General features: G+C 24.1%; 1 protein-coding gene across 5 annotated transcripts; it reads left to right on the forward strand.

Moving 5' to 3' along the window:
- The first annotated feature begins 362 nt into the window (after positions 1-362).
- Positions 363-20,548, forward strand: LOC129608568 (glycerophosphocholine phosphodiesterase GPCPD1). Of its 5 annotated transcripts, none has more exons than XM_055520186.1 (7): positions 4,650-5,040; positions 5,120-5,198; positions 7,903-8,332; positions 15,715-16,808; positions 16,913-17,383; positions 17,473-17,619; positions 19,066-20,548. In XM_055520186.1, exons 3-7 carry the CDS (start codon positions 8,089-8,091, stop codon positions 19,261-19,263), a joined length of 2,154 nt encoding a protein of 717 aa, XP_055376161.1. In that variant the 5' UTR covers positions 4,650-5,040; positions 5,120-5,198; positions 7,903-8,088; the 3' UTR covers positions 19,264-20,548. The 5 variants fall into 5 exon arrangements, with proteins under 5 accessions (XP_055376159.1, XP_055376161.1, XP_055376162.1 ...); XM_055520187.1 differs by having other exon boundaries at positions 4,650-4,852; XM_055520184.1 differs by lacking the exons at positions 4,650-5,040; positions 5,120-5,198 and adding an exon at positions 363-1,189.
- Positions 20,549-21,322: the final 774 nt, after the last annotated feature.

A 21,322-nucleotide genomic window follows, 5' to 3' on the forward strand; every position in this document is an offset into this window, starting at 1 on the left:
TAATAAATTTGGAAAAATAAACCAATAAATATTTGCTAATGTATTTAATTTTATTCATTGCGATAATTAGTTTGTCATTTTTTTTTAAAATTAAAGTAACCATTACTGGATAGGAATAATTAAACATTTATTTAAGCCAGCTAAAATTGCAATATATAATAAGTCTGAATATGTAAATACTACGATTTTAAATAGAAATCCGAAATTCAAATTAACACGAAAAAAATCGTAAATTGGGATTGTTGTACTATATTAATTGTTGAAATATATTTGTATGAAATTCAACATATCATGCAGAATTTTTAATAAAATGTATGACATTAACATCACTCTCATATAATTCTTAAATGCCAGATTTAAATGTCATGAAAGGAAAATAAAAATGAATTTAGTGTGAATGTGTGGTATGTGGTTTTCAAAGCCAATATAAAACAAACGAAAGGAATAAGTATTTCTTAAATAATTTTTGCAGCTTGACAGTCAGTTTGTGTTCATGCTCAAATAAGTAGTAAATTGAAATTTATTTTCCTTTGTATTTAAATTAAATTCATTTAAAATCAAGAACAATTATAAATAAAGTGACAAACAATTTTTTGTATAAACTGTTAAAGAAATTTGATTGAAAAAAATTACATATTTTTAAATTAAAAATAAATGAACAAGAAATTCATAATGTTGATTAGAAAAAAAACATAAAATTTGCTACAGTTCAAATTAAAAAAAAAAATTTTTAGCTACAATGTGTTCTTAACCATTAAAAATTAATTTATTTCTATTCCAATATATTAAAATTTTCATTTTTATATACAAATGATAGAATTTCGTTAAGTGAGTCACGTCACGGTCAAAGAGCTTGCCAAAAAAACTGGAGAAACAGCCATTGAATTCAGTTTCTAATAAGACAAAGAAATTTTTTAAAGTTTTTCTTTTTATGCAATGTTTCAAAAATTACAGAAGTATACCTAGTCATTTAATTTCGTTATAACTACCTCAACATATCACATAATCTTCAAATAATTATCAACATTAAATAAATCAATATCTGTTCGAGAGCGTCGAGAAGGCAAAATTGACATTAAGAAATACGTTTTCCAGTTTTCACATAAAAATTTCAATTTAATTCAAACTGCTTAATTGTTTAATAGCTGCAAATATTCATAAAAATTCTACTCTTTAAAATTTGGTACAGGTAAGTTTTCATCATTTATTTAATCTATATGTATGCTTTGTGTAATATTGTTAAGAAGCCGATAAGTATGTCAGTATATATTTACATTTTAGACGACATTTCATGAATGAAAGTTCAGTATATTAACACAATATTTGTATATATACATACATAACTAGTTTGTGGCAAATTTTATATAAGTATAACTTTTTATTATTAATCAAACGATTTTTATATAAATCAGACAGATAATAAACAAAATCATACATAAAATTGAAACTGAAATTTCCAATTAGGTACCTACTTATTTCTAATACCAAAACTACAGGTAGTTTAAAAAAAATTTTTTTTTAAAGTCGAAAAAAATTTTCATAACGACTTAATTACTTATGTATCTATATTTATACATTTACTTACAAATTATTACTTCATCTGATATGTAGCTGACGTCATCTTACAATTTAAACCTATAGCTTAAATAAAAAAGTTAAATATAAGGATACAAAAAGTAAAGTATTTGAACATCGTATTTATAAATTCTTTATTTTGTGAATAAACAATGGTTCATAAACCTCAGAAACACAACAGATTTGCAATATATGTATATAAGTTATACCTAGTTCACACATACATATATACATACATTGTTATCATTGCCACGTATATAAACCTTTAACTTACAAAAATTTCTATATGTGCTTAAATTTATGGTTGCAGTAAGTAGGTATAGGGTTTTTTTCATTATAATATTTATAGGTTGTATTGGATTTTAATATTATTTATTGAAGAAGAAATATGTATCTGGTCTTAATACTTCTGGTAGTATTGAAGAAAATTGGGAACTACTTAATGCCTCTATTCTGTATTAAGTGTTAAAGACCTATAATATGTATGGGTTGACATTTAATATTCGCCCGTTAGATTAATTAACAATTCATTTATTTGAACGTCCTTAATACTAAATTTGTCATTAAGTTCAAGAGGCAGTTATTTAATTCAAATGAAAAGATTTCTTGCAATTTTATTTTAATAAAATTTAATTGAGAGTATTCGACAAAAAATTGTATTAACATTCAATTAAAAATTGGGAACTAAAATCAAAAGTGGATTTAAATAAATTCAACTTTCTTTTCATTTAATTATTATCGATACCTTTTACTTTCTTACACTTGACTTGCTCAATCGATTAACTATTGTGTGCAATTTGTAAACATTCTCAATCAAAATGATTCTATTTTATTCCTCCAATGCTCGTATAAAATTAAGTACAAGAATCTTTATATTTTTTATAATCATAAATTTTTCTTGTACTTTTTTATGCCCGCTCTCTTTTTTTATTGCTTTTTCATTATATTTTACTTTTAAGATAAAATAAATGCAGTTGTCTTCGAAAGATTATTGACCGTCTATAGAAATATAAAACTTTTTTTTTAGATGAAAAACAAAAATCAAGAAGTTGCTTTTTTAATAAATAAAAAAAACAATTTTTTTTTATTTAGTTCAAATTATTTTTATGAGTATGCATGCTTATATAATTTTTGTTTCTTTTTTGCAATTCAGTTTTTGGAACATAAAATGAGGTCTTTGATCGCCGTTTTATAAGTTCAAACAACAGTTTATTATAAAATATATAATTATGTTGCTCCCTTTATTTAAAAAAATAATATGTTCCTCCTGTTATTATATAAGTGAAAAAAATCAGAAAATAATTAATGCACGTGTATTCCTCTTTCCAATCTTAAGCTTACCCATAAAATGCACTCTACAAAGAGTATATTAAATGAAATCAAAACACATAATATATGTACATATGTACTTACATTTCTGACTTCTATATTTATATCTACGAAATTTACTTACTTTGCTTGATTTTACGGAACAAAATTTCAGAATTAGTTTTCTTTTCACACTTTATTTTGTATTATTCCATAGTTGTTATTCTATAAACCCACCCATTTGACTGTTAATTATAGCAATAAATGCGACGCTAAAAATACGATGACCCCATAAAATTTTTGATTTGTAATTAAAATATTTTGCAATTTTTATTACATTTTTGCACTTAAGTTTAGAAATTTCGCTAATTAGATTATGATTGCATTGAAATTTTCATGATCTTTCGATATATTCCACTGTTTATTCATTTATTGTGTGTTTCTTAAGCTATGCATTTGAAATGTAGTTGAATATTTAATAGGCTAATAACTAGTATTGACAAACTGCATATGAAAATGTACTTAGTATAAAGGTACTCTTGGCTAGCTGCAGATAAATAGAATAAAAACAACGCGTTTATTTTAATCTCAATTATTTTGTAACTTTCTTAAGACTCAATAGTCAATGTACAATATGGTATACTAAAACATATTGAGAGAAATTATGCTTTAATGTGGTGAATAAGTGGTTGTGCCGTTTGATAACTGTTATAAAGCGATGAAATGTGAAACAACTTCACACTTAGTACTTATGCGTTTTTAAAATTTAATTTAAATAAATAAGTACTTCATATTAAGTAAGTATGTGTAAAATTAAAAAAAAACTATATAATTGTAATCATTAGAAAATAACAATTAAAAATTGTATAAATCGCTTGTAATATTCAATGTTATTTATTGTAAAATGTAAACATTACAAACACGTAGCCAATTCTAATTTATATAATATGTATGTATGTTTATAGCATAAAGTATAACATAAACAGCAAAAATATACAAAAAAAAATCATTTGGCACACCATTCTAAAGTTTTATTTTTATATTTTTCAAAGAAATTTTGTTTATGTTTATTTGTTAAATTTTTTCACGGAAGGAACTTTTCTATGTTGTACCTACTCACTTTTTGTTACGTATTTTATTTGCAAGACTTTTTTAATAATAAACTTGAAATATACTTGGTACGAGTATAAGAATCTACTTAAGAATAACAAAACTTTTACTCGTGCTTTGGTTGTATTTAGAAAAAAATTAAAATTTGTATTTGTTAGTTATGAGTATAGTTTGAATTGCGAAAGACTGTGCAAAAAATTGAAAGTTTTGCGTAAATTTTAATTGTTTCAATATTTTTTTTTAAACAATAAATAATCACTACTTATACTTATCTTGAAAATTTTTAAGATTTTGCTAAAGAATTTTAAATAGTTTGTTTAAGCACTTATTTAATCTTAATTTCTTTTCAATTATGGTGAATAAATATTTATGTACATATAGAGTAAAGATTTTCTAACAAGTGCTCAAATAATTAAAAAATATTTATTGTATATATGACGTTCATTAAGATAAGGAAAGTAGTTTTAACTTATAATTATAAATTCTCAATTTACGTACGTTTTTTTTATTTAAGTTGTTTGTTTTACATGATATTTAATTTTAAAAATAACTCCTTTTAAGTAATTATTTGATTGGAATTAATTTATTTGCAAAAAAAATTATACACAATTGACTAGTGTTGTTCTCAATTTTCATTAATAACAATTCTTTATTAACAAAGTGAATTTGAAAAAAAAAATAAATCAGGTGTTTATTATTAAGAAAAAAAAAAAGAAGTGTTTAAGACCTAACATTTGTGTTTTTGGCTAAAATTATACTTAATTAAAATAAAAACAAAAAGTGGGCGTGTATTGCGTTATAATAGATTTATAACTGACTACATAAAATATACATAAGTATGTACCTACATATACTACAGGTATATAAAGTTTTGATGTATGCATACGTATATACAGAATAGTTTGACCTTGAAATAAAGTTTTGGCATCAAGTGTCGCAATAGCTTTTTTTAAGCGCATAAGAAATAATATTAAACTTTGTTTAAATTGCAAAACAAAGTGTTGTCACTGTCATCGAAAAAAAATAATTTTAAATTTAAAGAAATAAGTAAGAAGTTTTTCTGAGCCAAAACTTTTTTCTAATTTATTATTTTTTATAATTTTAAACTAATTATGTAATATTTTAGATACAGTATTTTAAATTTTGGAAAAACGAAAAGTAAACTATTGTTCTGTGTGTGTGTAATTGTGTTTTACCAAAATCGTGTAAGTTTGTACATATGTAAAATCATTATACACAAATATATATGTACGCATATTCATAATAGGTATAATAAAAAAAATGCTGAATAATCAAAATCTAAAAAAAATAAATTTTGGTTCTTTATATTAAGCGTTATATTTACACGTGCCGCAATATTTTTGTACAATCGAATGGTCGTTATTTAATAGTAGGAACTATAATAAGTGTTTCAAAAGCAAAATATAAAAAAGGGAGAAAAAAGTTCAAACTTCAATTACGATAATATAAACTTTAAATTAAAACCTTTGTTTTGTAATTCTAAAGAATGCAAGTCCACAATGAAAAAATTTTCTTATGTTTACATAAGGTGTATGTACGTTGCAGATTCGTACGTTTCATTGCATTAATATTAGAAAATTGGAAAATGAAAATTTAAAAAGTTAAAATTGTATGCTTTCTTTTTGCTTAATATTTTTCAAATTTTCGACAAATATTAAAGTGCTTTGTTTTGATTGATTTTATTACTATTACTTTTTATAATAACTAAATTTAAAATTACCCGACAAACGGAGCTGTGAAAATACTCAATAAAACGACCTACCTTCGAATACCCTTTAGAATTAATAAAATTATTCGTTGTCATGCAATTCATTATTTCAATTTTTAAGGGATTTGCGTTTTGTTTTTAAATATTTTAAAAAGATTCTTACTTATTAATTAATTTTTGAAACGTAAAACACTTTAAATTAATTGCAATTTCATTTAAAAAAAATTTTAATTTAATTAATGACCGCTCCCTTGAACTACAACTGTTTTTACTAAATGAATACTATACAATTTTTTAATTAGTATTTTAATGAAATTTTTTTGTTTTATTTTTACAATTTATTATTACAATTTTATGTAAAAATTTCACTCCTTCAATGCATGTATAAGATCAGTAAATGCAATTACTTTTAATTTTACATTGAATAGGTACTTTTCAAATACTCTTGCAATAATTACTACTTTTACGAGTATTTTATTTAATACTTTATAGTTCTCTCAGGTCAAAATACGAGTATGTTTTCTTGTGCTCGTATGCGTGCATATTAAAAATTTTTTCCTTGTATTTTACAATTATTATGTAGACTTTTCAGTCCATACGCAAATAGGTATTTGTGATTCAAATTAATCGGATTGTTCGTTTTCATTTATTTTAGGATACCATAAATTTAATAATAACACCTAATTCACAGAGATCTTAAACAAATTAAAAATATAATTAATAACATGTTTCTACTATGTATTATTACTATGTTATATTCCGAGTAAAAATTCTAATTTATCGGTCAATGCATTTTTGCTGAAAGCAATGGATTTATATATAAATAATAATAAACACGTTAGCCTAATGCAGTTGGCCTTATCAACGTAATAAATGAACTACAATTAATGGCTTTACGATTAGTCTTTCAACTGATTTTTATAATTATAATAGAGATAACATTTTAAACTGTTTTATAATATTTGAAGGGCAAAGAGTGTTATTATCAGCTAAGAAAAATAAAAAAAAAAAACAATTAAACCGACAAATCATATTGTTTGATACACAAGCTAAAAAAACTTCTTTGTCACCTTTTTTTTCTTTTAAATTAAAAATTAAATTTAATTATTATTTGTTGGTTATTTTTGACCAACATTGATTTTGTTCTTTTCTAAACAAAAAAATTTTTCTCTTGTTGAAATTCGTGTTTGTGTATAAGAAACAAACAAATTTTTTTGTGTAAGAAAAAACAAATTCTCTGAAATATCGTTTATTATTTTATTCCTGTAGCCAAATTCAAAGTTCATATCAAGGTCACTGCTATATACAAATTAACAGCTTAATCATTGATATTCAATTTGTTTTTTCAAACTTAATATGAGACCAAATCTTGAGTATTTGCGAATTGTATTTTTTATACATACATATGTATGTATTAGCTCACCATAAAATAAGAAAATAATTGGAAATTTGCCATTTCTCTCTTTTTTTTCTAATTTTAAGTTGTTCGCGAAAATTATATGTATGTACTCACTTTTCATTTTTAAAATAAGGAAATTTGCAAATAAAGAGAAGAAAAGTTGATAAGTAATTATGTATTGAGGAATTGTTAAGGTTGAAGTATAAGAAATCTGCAGTATAAAGAAGCAACGAAGTTCCTTGTTTAAGCGAAAGATCAAAATAGAAAAATACATAATTGAGTTGTGGTAGTTTTGGACAATGTATATAAGTAGGTGCTTATCTACGTACAGGCATTAAAAAAAACCATTTTATGAGTTAAAGTTAAATTTTTTTTAAAAAATTAAAAAAAAATATATTTTTCAAAATAGTATTTAACGAATTTTTGAATTATATTACCAAATCGCATAATTAAAATAAATTTCAATCTGTTTTATAAAACATGCTCCCTCCCGTCTGAAAAATATTAATTAATAAAATAAAATTTCAAAAGTTTTTTCAATAATGATTGTACTTGTTAGTAGTCTTAGGACAACAAAAGCTGGTAATGTAACATAATATTCAATAATGAATCGATAAATCAAATTCCAGAGACCATTCTAAAGATTTTAGAGATGTAGTTGCGTTTAAAAATTTTTTTCGTAAATAATTCATTCATACTTGTTAACAATAAAATTTAATACTGATAGTATTCATTACAAAATAAAATATTTAATTATAACAATCTTAATTTTAAATTTCAGATAAAATTACATTTCATTGAATTAGAAATCGTAAAGTAGAACAAATTTCTTCCGTAATACTCGTATTTAATTTCCTTTAAATCACAGTAACAAAAAAAAAGTCAAAGCGAATTTATTACAAATATTTGCATAATCTACAAAATAATAAGTTATTGAAATCAAGGGAAAAAAATATATTTAATCAAAATGCAGAATTGGTTTTATGTTGATGATGTTGCCGAACATGAATGTCATCTGCAACAACCAAGTTCCAGTTCAACTTCATCTTTAGAAACGAATTCATCTGTAAGAACAACTAAATGGCATTTTTTGGTAGTTGTACATCAACCATTACAACCTAATGAAAAATTGGCAATAACCGGTGATTGTACATCGTTAGGCAATTGGCAATTAGAAAAATGCCTTGTAATGAATAAGGATAAGGATGATGGTGAGTTGGTTGTTTTTTTAGTTATTATAGTTAAGAGTCCGGAGCATCTGATAAGTTTTAATTTTTCATTTCAACATTTTAACTAGTTAGTTTCTTAATAAAATGATCGTGTATTTCGTGATCGTTTCTCGTCAAGAGAGAAAAAGTGTACATGCGTACAAGATTTACAGGCTATAGATTTCGATATTTTGCTAAAATTTTTATTAAAATTTTTTTCATTTGAATTTTATAAAATTATTTGATATTGTCGTTAAAACGAAATAAACAAGTTATGATATTAAAAATTTAAAAATTTTAATTCTAATTATAATTTTTACGAAAAACATTTTAAATGTGTAGGTACGTAAGATATGTATAACAGAATATAATTATGTAGAAGAATATTGTAACGTTATTTTAAGCTTTTATAAAAATTTTATTTTGAAATTTTTTTTTTCGTTTATTTACTTTTTAATTTATTCATTTATCAAAAGTGATTCGAAGAGCTTTTACTATATTTTTATAGTGTGACTGTATTTATTATATGCGTATATATTTAATATATGTAGCTATGTGGCTTAAAAAAATACACGAAAACAGAAACGTGACATATTTTTTAAATTAAAAACAAAAACAACCAGTTTACGATTGAACTTTGATCGAAAATTTCAAATTTTTATAAACAAAGCATTTATGTGCTCATATATTGATAGAAATTTGCCCATTTTATTATGTATTCAAATTTATAATGATAATAAACTGAAAAATATTATTGTGTTTCAGGATTTCAGAAGAAAGACCGTGTTTAATGTGCTAATAATTTTTCATTTGTTTACTTTTAATATTCTAGTAGACAATTCTATATGTTTTACAAATAATCATACAAATAAGATGCAGAAAAAAATTAAATATTAAAGGTTTTTTAAAACTAAAACTACCATTTAATTGTGGAGCATTTAAAGTTTCATGAAAATGAATAAATCTATTCTTCTATATTAAAAGTAAATTCTTCCGAATCGTAGCATTTTATCCAAATTAATAATAATTTTCTAATTGGTTTTTTACCTGTCGCAGATTCTGTATCGATTTTGTATTTTTAAAGCATATCTGTGCATTATTTCACTTTTCCGAACGTACAAACACTAAATTAATAGTATTTTACCAATAGTACTATCAACAAAATATTTTTAATTAAAATAGACCATCTTAATGTTTACTTAATTGAAAAAAATAAAATAATTATAGGTACATCCTACTATGAAATGTACCTAATGTATTTACTTGTTTCTACAAATTTAGATTTTAAATAGTAAATATAGCAATTTAATATTTTAAAACTTGATTATTAAATTTTTCAATGAAAATATGCGTTTTTTGTTTTGCACCAGTGTTAGTGCATAAATAATTATACCAAGGACATAAAATTATATGTTATTTTTACATGTATATTTGTCTATTATGTATTTAAATAAAAAATCATCCAATTATAATGAAAAACCATGAGTATAGTACTGATTCTTACTATTTATTTGTTGTATTTAGTTTTTAGAAATGATTTTTCTAAAACTGTTTAGCAATTTTTAGTGCTATGCTCAATAACAAGTCATAATATTAAATTATTTGAGATGGCCTAAATTCAAACTATTAAAACTTATGTAAAATTAATGAAAGGTACCTCATTGTAGTAATAGACAGTCTAAAATTGTGACATCAATTTTATAATAATCGGACAATAACATGATATAACACTTTCATTTTCTTTTAGATCAGTCATATACATACATATTTTTATAAGCCATGCATTTAATATAAAGTACGGGAATAAAACAAAATGTTTCATACAAAGAAACCTAGAAATATATTTCAATGTATTTTGATATATGCATATGTGTTTGGTTCGTATAAATACATATTTTCATATACATATGTATATATATAATTTGTGAAATAACGTCGAATCGCGTTAAATACTTAAATTAAATTTTTAATAGAATATGTCTCATTTATATTGTACATAATGTTAAGCTTATATTGAATATTTGATCTAATACATAACAATTTAAAGTTTTCTGACCTTTATTTGAAAATAAGTTCAATACGATTATAAAACTATATTTCCATATATTGCAATATGTCGAGTAATAAGAAACAATAAACTAAATTAAACACGTGATTGCTTTTATATTAAATGGTAAAGTCTCGATACTGCCGACGTTTCAATAGAAAATTCAAATATACTTTTTATTTTATAGAATTTTCATGTAGGATAAGTTAAAAAAAATATATATCTAATATATATATAATATATGTATATCAAATTATTTTATTAGAGTTCAAGAAATCAGCTCAAGCGATTGTGTAATATAAAAGGGATGTTAGTTAATAATACTATGTTGATTATTATAATAAAAAATTAATTATTTTGAAAAGTAAATTAAACAATGGCGTAATTTACAAATACTCAAGTTATTGTATAAATATAAGCAAACATTGTATTAATCCCCCAAGAAAAATAATTTTTAAAATGGGAATTCTCATCGTATCTTGTTATAGTTAATTATATTTTAATCTAATTTATTAAATGTAAGATAAGTAATTATTTTTATGTGAACAAAACACTTAATGCAAAACTCAAGTGAAGACTTTTTTTTATTTTTTATCAGGGTTAGTAAATATTTTTAAATATAAGAAAGTAAATAATTTTGAAAAGACAAAAGAAAACAAAAACATTCCCTCTTATTTTTTCTATCTAAAGTTTTTAATATTTATTTTGTTGTGAAGCATTTAAAAATTGATGACATCCTAGAAATTTTGCAAAAATTTTTAGAAGAATAATAGGAAAGTTAAAAGTAAAGAGGAATTCATATAAATCTCATGCCGAATAAAGTGCTTTATTTATCCACAGATGAAACAATTTTAAAAATAATTCATTGATAAAAAAATTATTATTACGTAAAGGTCACACACAATGTACTATGTAATATTAAAGTTTTTTTTTACATTTCCTCATTAAATTTTCTTAACAAGATTTAGTTTTTTTAATAATTAATTAATTATATTAAATTACTTATACTTAAATATTCTTAATTAAAGATTAATTAAGTAATTGCATTTTGAAATATTTACGAAACTAAACTATTGAAAAAACAAATTCATAATCTATTAACAAATTAAAAGTAATTTAAAAGATATTAGGAATTTTATATAATCAAATTAATCCAAATTGTAAAATCTAGTAGGAACCCTCTGTGATGTCGAATATTTTCTTGACTCATCTAATATTCAAACAATTTTCCATATTAAATTTATTTTTTAAGATATTTTAAATAATTTATTTTTGAAAGTATCTTAATATAATTCAAAAGTTTCGTGAAATTTAAAAAAAAAATGTTTTAAATTTTTGTAAATGGTTAACAAAATTTTGATCATGTTATTGGAAATATCAAGTTAACTTTTTAAATTCGTTGGTTAAACCTTAAACATTTTATATTGTTTGTCTTTTACTTTTGTTTTATATTACACACCTATACCCTGCTTTACAAAAAAGATAATTTCATCAAACGTGAAAAATAAAAATACGAGTAACAAAATTATTAAAATAAAAAAATTTATTTATTAATAATTTATTTTAAATGTAAGCAATGATAAAAGTTCTTTCTTTTGTTCATTTTCTATAATTAATCGCTTTGAAAGCAAAATTTTGAAATATTAAAAGATTTCAAGCAAATTTCTGTTTTGGCATTTTTATCGTCACACATGTATAATTAAAATTAAAATTTTTTCATATTCAGAAAGAATATGAAAAAAAGGTGTTTATATAAAATTATTAAACATTTTTTTTAAATTGGAATTTTAAAAATCATGAAGATTGTAATTTGTTAAACGCGTAACGTGCTGAACAGGGAATAAGGGTACAATCATAAAGCAACATCTAATAACCTCGTTTATTTGAAACAAAAAAAATATAATCAGGGTTTTTTTTTGTTTATACCTACCAGTAAATAAAAATTGTTTAAAAACTTCTTAAAATTGAATTATCTCTAAAAAGCGATTTAGTTTAAACCAGATTTAATTAAAATACATACATACATACGAGTATATTTGCATATTACGTACACGAAAGCATATTAATCCAATATATTTATGTACCTACATAAATTTATACGAGTACATATTAATCAATATTTAATTTTGATTAAGTTGCTTTATTAAGCAAAATATTGGTACTTACATAATATACATACATATATGTATGTATATACATATTATATTTATTCATATAACCTGGTAATATTGTTGGTATTTTACATTGATTTTATTTTACCAGAATTTTTTGCTATATTAAAAAATCATCTACCAAAAAACCGAACTTTGAAATTTTAGACGTAAATTTGCGAGCTTTGTTTGTCAATAAAATGAAAAAAAACAAACATAAAGAAAAAGAATGTACCACACAACACGGTGCTTGTTTTTTGTTTACACGAACAACTACTCGAAGAGAATTTTTTAAAGCTTTTTCAAAACACATGTTGAGATTAAGTAGATACCACGTGCACGAAATTTTTCGTCATCGAAAATTCACTCTAAAATTACATACATACTTATTTATTAGACAATTTTTAACAATTTGTAAAACACTGAGCATGAGCACTAATTACATTAAATTATTTATTTTATAAAACTTTTTACATGAGCACATGAAAACATTCAAATAATATGTAAAGCTTTGCGTATACCTACATACATGAGATTCAAAAATGAAAATCAGTTCTAAAATTAATACCGGAAAAATACACAAAAAACATATGGAAGTAGTAAACACTGACACTAGAAATAATATTTTATCTAACGCAACATTATACGAGACAACACAGTTGTATGGGATCATCTTCATAAAGTTTGAATAAAAAATTCACAGTTGTTGTTGTTCTGCACAATGTGTGTACATTCATAAAATGTATATTAAAGTTGTTATTTATACATAATATAATAGCGTTCTCAAGTATTATTATTGTTTCCAGTGAAAATTTCACTTGAACTTAAAACTATTGATGGCAAAAACTTTCATGTCAATTTCTGTCGCAATTATTACAAATCTTTAAAACCATTATTAAATTTCCGGTTTAACTGAAACCCCCTATTGAAATTTAAATTTCATATTTTCTTTTTTTTTTAAGTTTCTAAACATTTTTTTTACATATTTACTCGCCAATATAGGTTAAGATATTCAATTCCAAAATCTAAATATATTCATTGTTAATTAATTTTTTCTTTTGTTAAATTTTATTCAAAATATTATAAAAGTGTGAAAATAATAAAAATATTAATGCTCAAAAGTTTTTTGAACTATATTTATTTTTGAGTTCCTACTGAAATTAAAACTTCCTATTAAAGAGTGATAATAAAAAAAACTTGTTTACCTAAATAGATATAGTGTATATGTATGTAGATACATATAGTAATAAAAATATATATATATATATGAATGGAAATATACAACTATACATATCATGCCAAAAATTAATTTCTCTTTTGACAATGTCATCTACAGTCTACTTTTTCTATGTATAGTATTTGTATAACGTTAGATTTCAATTTTGACATTTTTTTCTTTATTTTATTTCCGGATTTTTAATGACGTCAAATTTTTTATTCAGTTATAATATTTATACCCGTACGAACGTATGTTCGAAGGGTATACTAAATTTGCCTTACCGTTTGTAACGCTAAGAAATAACGATCTTAGATATAGACTCAAGTGTATGTTTTTGATCAGCGTCGAATTTTGAGTTGATTTAGCTTTGTCTGTCCGTCTGTTCCGTCCGTCCCAGCGATAACTCAAAAACTAATTGGGCTAACTTCACCAAATTTTCATAAATGATTTATTGTAGTAAGTGTCAGAGCTCTATTTAAACTGAGCATGACCGGAGCACCGTTTATTACGGTACTTACCGTTTGTAACGCTAAGAAATAACGGTCTTAGATATAGACTCAAGTGTATGTTTTTGATCAGCGTCGAATTCTGAGTTGATTTAGCCTTGTCTGTCCGTCCGTCCCAGCGATAACTCAAAAACTAAATGGGCTAACTTCACCAAATTTTCACAAATAATTTATTGTAGTAAGTGCCAGAACTCTATTTAAATTGGACATGACCGGAGTACCATACAACTGCCATACAACTTCAAAATTCATTTGGCTATATCTCGGAAACTATTAAAGCTGTGGTATTGAAATTTCACACAAGTGTATATATATGTGGGCCGATGTGCTTGATAAAACGTGTCAAAATTTCTTGGCTCTTTATGGTAGCTGCCATACAACTTCAATAGGAGTTTGGCACATACAATATTTCGAAGAACACAGTACTGAAATTTTGCATAAATTTCGGTAATACGGCAACTTAAAGTCATAGTCTGTGCCATAGTCAGTTATGGCATATTTATTCGCACGTAGGATAACAAATTCGTACGGGTATCACAAAGCTGCCAAGCACAACTCTATTTTTTCTCGTTTTAATTTAAAACTATTTTAAATTGGAAAATATATTCTAGCAAAACTCAAACCTGTACCAATTTTTGTTTAGCAGTTGATTGCAATTTGCTTTACCAAACGATAGCTGAGTTTAGTTTCGTCACATTTCTGTAAAAATAGCAATTTCTTATTTTATATATGTATGTAGGTTTTTCTGCAGTATTTTTTTTTATCAATAATTTGCGTTACGAAAATTTGTAAGTCTTATTGCTGAAATTTTTAATTGATAATGAAGGATTGCCATCATTAATTTATAAAAGAGTAAGTAATCTATTAAAAACAGTTTGGAGAGTGGAAAAGAAAATAGATTTAAAGACAAATCGATGTACAGTAATGGTTTATGTTCCCTTAAGTAGATTTTTATTATAATAAAATTATATCCAATTGGTAGATATGTACATAATATTAAGATATAAAATACTCTTGAAGAAATTTGAGTTTCAAAATAAATTAAATACAATTTGTAGTAAACGGCAGTAAGTAGCAGTACAGGGCAAAGTAATCCATAACTCTAATCAGGAAACAGCCATTTAATTAAATTAAATATTCAATTCGAATTAATATACAATGTTATGTAAACCAAGTTATATAATATTAAGTCATTCATTGTTTTTCTGGATTTTTAATATATTGTTTTCTTTATTATCTATACGTTTGCAATTTTTAAGCCTTTGAACATGGTTGAATAAAATATTCCAATGTACACATATACGTTTTGAAACGGTGAATGTAACAACTTGACATTTATATTACGTAAATTAAAATTACTTCTGTTTATGCTCAAGTAGCATCTTTGTGTAACAAGAATATTTCATTAAAAATTATGTATATTTATAAAGATTAATCGATTCTATGTAATTTATTCTTTTAAGGCACAACCTATTGGAGTGCAACTGTTGAAAATATACCACGTGACCGGGAAGTACCATACCGATATTTAATATGCGCAATTGATCCAATAAATGATGAAAAAATTGTACGCACTTGGGAGACTCATTTTAATCCGAGGGTGATACCAGTTTTAGATGATCGTTTAGAATCAAACGATGTTTATGGTGAAATTGCTGGTGTGGAAAAAATTGACCGAGGCTGGCTCACCAGCGAAACTGTAATACAATTAAAATTTTTTAATAGTCCTTTTAAATGGAAGCAACGAATGAAAAATCGTCTAGTTTATGTTAAAGTAACACCAATGAGCATTAAAATAAACTGTAATGATACAGCTGTTGCACAACAAACAGCACTTTCTCCACTTGAAGATTCATTATCAAATGATACTCGTGAAAATGGTGGAACAGAAAACCAATCTCTTGCTTTTGCCGAAGTAGTTAATTTTAATTATGAAGAGAGTAATATTAAACCACAATCACAATTTGGTATTCAATGTGGTCCAAGTGATATTGTAATGTTTCATATAACTGTAAAAGATCCAGAAAACACAGCATATTTAATTGATTTATATACGTATAGTTCAAAATCAGATTTAGGTGAACCACCATATCACTTGGGATATCATTATATATTGCCAAATGCTTTGAAACGTTCTGAAGGTGTTCTTGACTTGCCAATTACATGCGCCAGTAAACATCGGCCCATGGGAATGATGCAAGTTGGCTATTTAATCATAAAACCATTTGCTTTCAAATTCGATATGAAAAAAACGTATGAAAGATATTGGAATAAAAAATGGACTGGCCTTGATGTTGGTCATCGAGGTTCAGGTACAAGTTTTAAGGCCAAAGATACTGTCATAAGAGAAAATACTATTGGATCATTAAAGAAAGCTGCTGCTCATGGGGCTGATATGGTTGAATTTGATGTTCAGTTGAGTAAAGATTTAGTCCCTGTAATTTATCATGATTTTCACGTTTATGTATCGTTGAAATCCAAAAAAGAGATTGATATAAATGATTTCTTAGAATTGCCAATGAGAGAATTGACTTTAGAGCAATTGAAAACCTTTAAGGTAATTATTTCTCTTGATACACAAAAATCATCAAAATAACTATATATGCCTATTTTTATCTAGTTACGCTAGATATATGCTCCTTTTCTGTTTTGATATTTTAGGTTTATCATGTTGTAGAGGGAAGAACCCGCGAGCCACGTAATTTTGAGAACGATGATATGAATGAACATCAACCATTTCCACAATTGGCCGATGTTCTTGATGCATTAGATCCACATGTTGGATTTAATATTGAAATAAAATGGTCTCAAGAATTAGTTGATGGTACAATTGAAGCTGAAAACCCAATTGATCGTAATCTATATATCGATTGTATATTAGATGTTGTACTACATAAAGCTGGTCAAAGACGTATCGTATTTTCTTGTTTTGATGCTGATGTATGCTCCATGTTAAGATTCAAACAAAATATATATCCAGTAATGTTTTTAACTTTGGGTGAAACTGAACGTTACGTAAAGTATCGTGACCCACGATGCAATACACTTGAATTAGCTGTGTGTAATGCTAGAGCATTTGAACTTTTAGGTATTGTTGCTCACACAGAAGATTTATTAAAGGATCCATCTAAAGTAATTATTAAGTTCGGATTTTTCGGACTTATTTTTTTGGAAATGGCAAATATTTAAAATTTACTTAATTTCTGTTCCATATTTTTTAGATTAATTTAGCAACAAATCGCGGTCTAATTATATTTTGCTGGGGCGATGATAATAACAGTAAGGATACAATTAAGATGCTAAAATCTATGGGATTGCATGCAATAATTTATGATAAAATGGATGTTTTAACACCAAAAGAAAATCGAGTAAGTTTAAAAGATCCTTACAAATTTTTTTATTAATACAAATTTACCTAAAAATTTACAATTTTCTTTAAGTTGTATTTATAATAATTTAAATTATTATAGAATATATTTTATTATAAATAGGAAAAATAATATAACTTTTACTTAATAAAATATAATTTAACAATATTTTTTTATATTTTTGTTCTATTTTGTTCTCTTCCAAAATGTAATTATTTAAATTGAATACTGCAAGACGAGTGTATTTTTGTTAGTACAAAAGTTTATATTTTAAGTATAATCAAATAATTGCTAAGTTTTTTTTTAAATTTTTTTAAAGCTTTTATTTTTATTTCATTCACTTTGTTACATTTTGAAATAATACTATTGTAATTAACGATGTTATATTTTACTATCTTTAATAAATACAAAAGTTCCAATTTTTCCACAATTTGTCGGAAATTTCGTTTCCTTGATTGTACGGAAAATCAACTACCTTTAAAAACTCCAATAATTTCATATCATACATAAAACAATTACAGTATTTAAATGTGATTATTGCAATTTTTTGGCTTCTTTGAGATTTTGAACTTCACGCTATTATGAAAATTTTAATAAAAGTGTAATTTATGTTCGCACTTTCATATAAGTAATATTTTCACAATTTGCATACGTGACTCTACTTAAAGAAGTCGTTTTTCAGTTTACATTATTCTTTTGTTTCAAAAAAACCTTTTTTAAAAGGATTTGTGGGCATGTGATACTCTGATTAAAATTTGACAAAAATATATTTTGGTAGCCGGATCATTTTATGAACATATTTCTTTTACTTTAATGTAATACTCACTTAAATTATTATTTCTTTTTTTTGCACATAATAACAAACTTATTGTATTAGAAAAACTTCGCTATATTATTAAATAAATATTTGCTTTGTACCATTACACACTTCACTACTGTTTTTTAAATCCTTGTTTCTAATTCATTTTTATTTTCCGATTTCATTGTCATCACATTGCAAAGGAGGAATGTGTATGGCTAACAATTTTTTCATCCTTCTGGTTTATTATTTATTTTGGAATTAATTAGTAGCCTAACAAATTTTTACTTATCGTTGATCAGTTTGCAGTGCTCATGTTAAATTCTCAAGAAAAGTTGCAGACATAATAATCAAACGTATTTGTTTCAATTTTTAAAGAACAAAAAGTAATTAATTTTGAAAACAAACCTCTTTTAAATGCAACACAAAACTGAAAAATGGTTTTTTTATGCAATAAAAAATTTCGTTATAACGCGCCTTTAATAATTAGTTCTAAATTCCGAAGCGATATGTCTGCAATTTGACATTATCAAAAGGCATGTCAAAGTTTCAACTTTATCATATTTAAAGTTTTGCTCTTTTTTTTTAATGAAATTATTTGTTGCCGTCTTTTTTAAAAATCAAATTTTATTTTAAAATAATTTTAGGAAAGTGTCTTCTTAATTCAAGCTAGAGATAAGCAAAGTGAATTTTTCCAATTACAATGTCTTGAATTAGCTGGTAAAAATTGGTATGAAGATCGTAGACCATTACATGATGATGAGAATAGATGCCTTGAATTGGAGAAAGATTGTGATAAAAATGCGTTGTCGACATCAACATCAATTCTGTCGTTAGTAAAGTAATTTTGACAATAATAAACAATCCAACAAAGGCCACGTAAAGAGGAACAAAACATAACTTGAGTTTGATAGGACAATTTTATAGATACATACGTAATTTAATTTTTAATATTAATATTACAAGCCTAATAAACTTCTTTTGTTTTAACTAAATTTATATGTACAATTTATGAAAAATTTATTTTAAATTTTACTTTTAATTATTTTATAAAAAAACAAAACTAAAAATAAAAATTACTAAAAAGAAGACAACCATAAACAATTAATTGAAATAACTTTTAAAACATTTCAAATTACTTTTTTTTTAAATATTTAATACTATTTTGTGTTCGAATTTTTTGATTTAAATAAATGAATTTTATTTTTTTTTATTATTAAATATTCAACAATATTTTTTATCCTAAATATTTATTGTATGTATACTTTGTAATCTTATATCTAGCAATAAATTGTTTTCATTTGCCAATAGATGATATTTTTGAAACGCTTTATACGTAAGAAAAATTAATAAAGAATGTAATAGCATAAATTTATGTAACATGAAAATAAATATTAGACATTTTAGTTTAAATTTTATTATAAATATATAATTTTATATTAAAAAGCTATAAAAAAATGAATTTTCAAACTTCGAAATGTGCACTAATTTTTTATTTTAATAATTTATAAAAAGAATTGTCTTTAAATTATTAAACGTATAATATCTTCGATTAAATCAAAGCTAACTAAAGCAATACAAATTTTAACTAAATAAAAAATTATTCAAAGTATTTAAAATTATAAAAGTGCTAAAGCCGACTTTATAATGTAAACAAAGTATTTTTATTTTATATTTATTGAAATTATTTCATTATGATTTCTTTTACTCGTATATCGTGATATTGAGTTTTGCAATTCTAAGAATTCCAATTACATTCAGTCTAGAATTCTTGAAAAGTATTCAATTTACAATTAATGTTACAAAATTTTATCTAATTAACTTTTTTTATTTAATACAAATTTGTCGAAAATGATACCTTTATTCAATTATCAATATGTATGAGGGAGGCATGAGAAAATATTTTTTTTATAATTCAAACTACATACATCGAGTTCTTAGTGCACATTCGAAATTTTGCGGGATGTTCTACCAAAATAAAATTTATGCAAATTAAATGCTTGTATTTTAACAAATCAAGCTGTACATAAATAATTTAGAAAAAAAATATTTAAAATATAAAAATAAATAGTGAAATGATAAATTCTTATATTTTTGAAAAGGCAATAAATTAAAAATATGCTAAGGTAATTTTTGTTTAATTTTTATAATTTATATTTTTAAGGTATAGGTTTTGAAATCGGAGATTAACAGAAAAGAAATCGAATATTACTTGACACTAATTGAAGAGGATTTACAGAACCATCCTTGGAAAAATGAGATCCAAACAATTAACCGGATATTAGTATAATGAAGAACATCATTTATTTTCCGAAAAAAAGAGCAACACTTTTGTTTATGAAAAACATAATGGTTGAAACTAATTAAAAATCAATGTTCTTTTTGTTAACTTATTTAAAATAATTACAAAACAAATTTGCCATAATTTCTTATATACCTGTTTATGTGTATAAAGATTTGTATTATGTGGGTAAGACTTAAAAGAAAAACAAAAAAAATTCTTTGCCGTATACCATAAAAGCACAAAACAAAAAATATTTAATAATAAAAGTCATTGCACTTTTACCTTGGGTACTTATTTATTATTGCACCGATTTAGTTAGACGATAGTGCTGTGCGAAAAAGAATTATTGGTTACATTTTTTAATTCAATCTTGCAAAGAATAAGTTAATTTAATATACATACTGTAAATGCATATGTTTATGAACCGGAAAATTCGTGACCACAACAATCAATAAAATTTTTACCGGAGCAGGAAATTGTAAATTTCAAAAGCAAACCTGTTAAATTATGTATTTTGTTTTTTTTTTTTGTAGATTTGGAGTTCTGTTTTCGAGGAGCTATAAAATGAGCTTTTCATTTTTGCGTCATTAAAACAGATAAAAACTTTGTATATGTAAAAT

Source organism: Condylostylus longicornis, unplaced genomic scaffold (assembly GCF_029603195.1).
Source record: "Condylostylus longicornis isolate FDR11 unplaced genomic scaffold, ASM2960319v2 ptg000031l, whole genome shotgun sequence".
Taxonomy (NCBI): Eukaryota; Metazoa; Arthropoda; class Insecta; order Diptera; family Dolichopodidae; genus Condylostylus; species Condylostylus longicornis.